The 738-nt window shown below is 79.1% G+C and overlaps 1 protein-coding gene across 1 annotated transcript in view; it reads right to left on the bottom strand.

The window, feature by feature from the left end:
* Nucleotides 1-186, bottom strand: part of INSM1 (INSM transcriptional repressor 1) — a 1,934-nt gene extending 1,748 nt beyond the window's left edge. The window contains exon 1 of the mRNA XM_027118321.1: nt 1-186. Coding sequence (XP_026974122.1) covers nt 1-186 — 186 coding nt within the window.
* Nucleotides 187-738: the final 552 nt, after the last annotated feature.

Raw genomic sequence — 738 nt, 5'->3', positions numbered from 1 at the left:
ATGGGCGCGCTCGGCGGGCGGCGGCGGCAGAGGGCCCGGCCCGGGGCTCGGCGCCGGGGGCGAGGCGCGGGCGCCCCCGCAGCCCGGCGAGAGCAGCAGCGCGCGGTCGCCGTCCTCGCCGCCGCGGACCCGGTAGGACACGGGCGTGGACTTCTTGCTGCGCTTCACCAGAAAGCCGCGGGGCATGTTGGCGCGGCGCGAGGGCGAGGGCGAGGCGCTGGCTCGGTCCCACCTTCGCGCTCGGCCCCGGCGGCCCTCAGTGCCCTCGGCCCATGGCCCGGGCGCGGCGGCGACGGCGGCGGGACTCGCGTGGCGCCGGCGGCGGCTCGGCCCGGCTCTGCGCCCTGCACGCGCGTCCCTATCCCCGGGCCCGGGAGCCGCTCCCTTTTAACTGGGGGAGGGGGCCATTGTTCTCGCCTCCCGCTTCCCCCGGAGCCAATCAGCGCGTCCGCAGCTCCTCCGCCCGGTCGGGTTGGGAGGGCGACGCGGCGGCCAAGAGGGGGCCGGGACTCGGGGGTCGCCCGGTAGGTGCGGCAGATGTACCTGAGGGCGCGGGGCCCCCGCGCGCGCCTCGCCGCCGCCCCGCCCGGCGCCACCGCCCCGCCCGGCCCAGGCACACGCCCGGCCCCGCCTCCCTTCACGGTCGGCTGCTCCTCTATGGGGAGGCGCACGTGCCTGGGCTTTGTGTCTCTCCTCCCGGGGGCGCGGAGCCGCCAAATGGGCCCGTCCATCAGCACG

Source organism: Aethalodelphis obliquidens, unplaced genomic scaffold, assembly GCF_003676395.1.
Source record: "Aethalodelphis obliquidens isolate GAN/ISIS:26980383/991018 unplaced genomic scaffold, ASM367639v1 scaffold18, whole genome shotgun sequence".
In the NCBI taxonomy this organism is placed as follows: Eukaryota; Metazoa; Chordata; class Mammalia; order Artiodactyla; family Delphinidae; genus Aethalodelphis; species Aethalodelphis obliquidens.
Note: the sequence above shows the minus strand (reverse complement) of the source record. Positions and strands in the feature narration are given on the sequence as shown.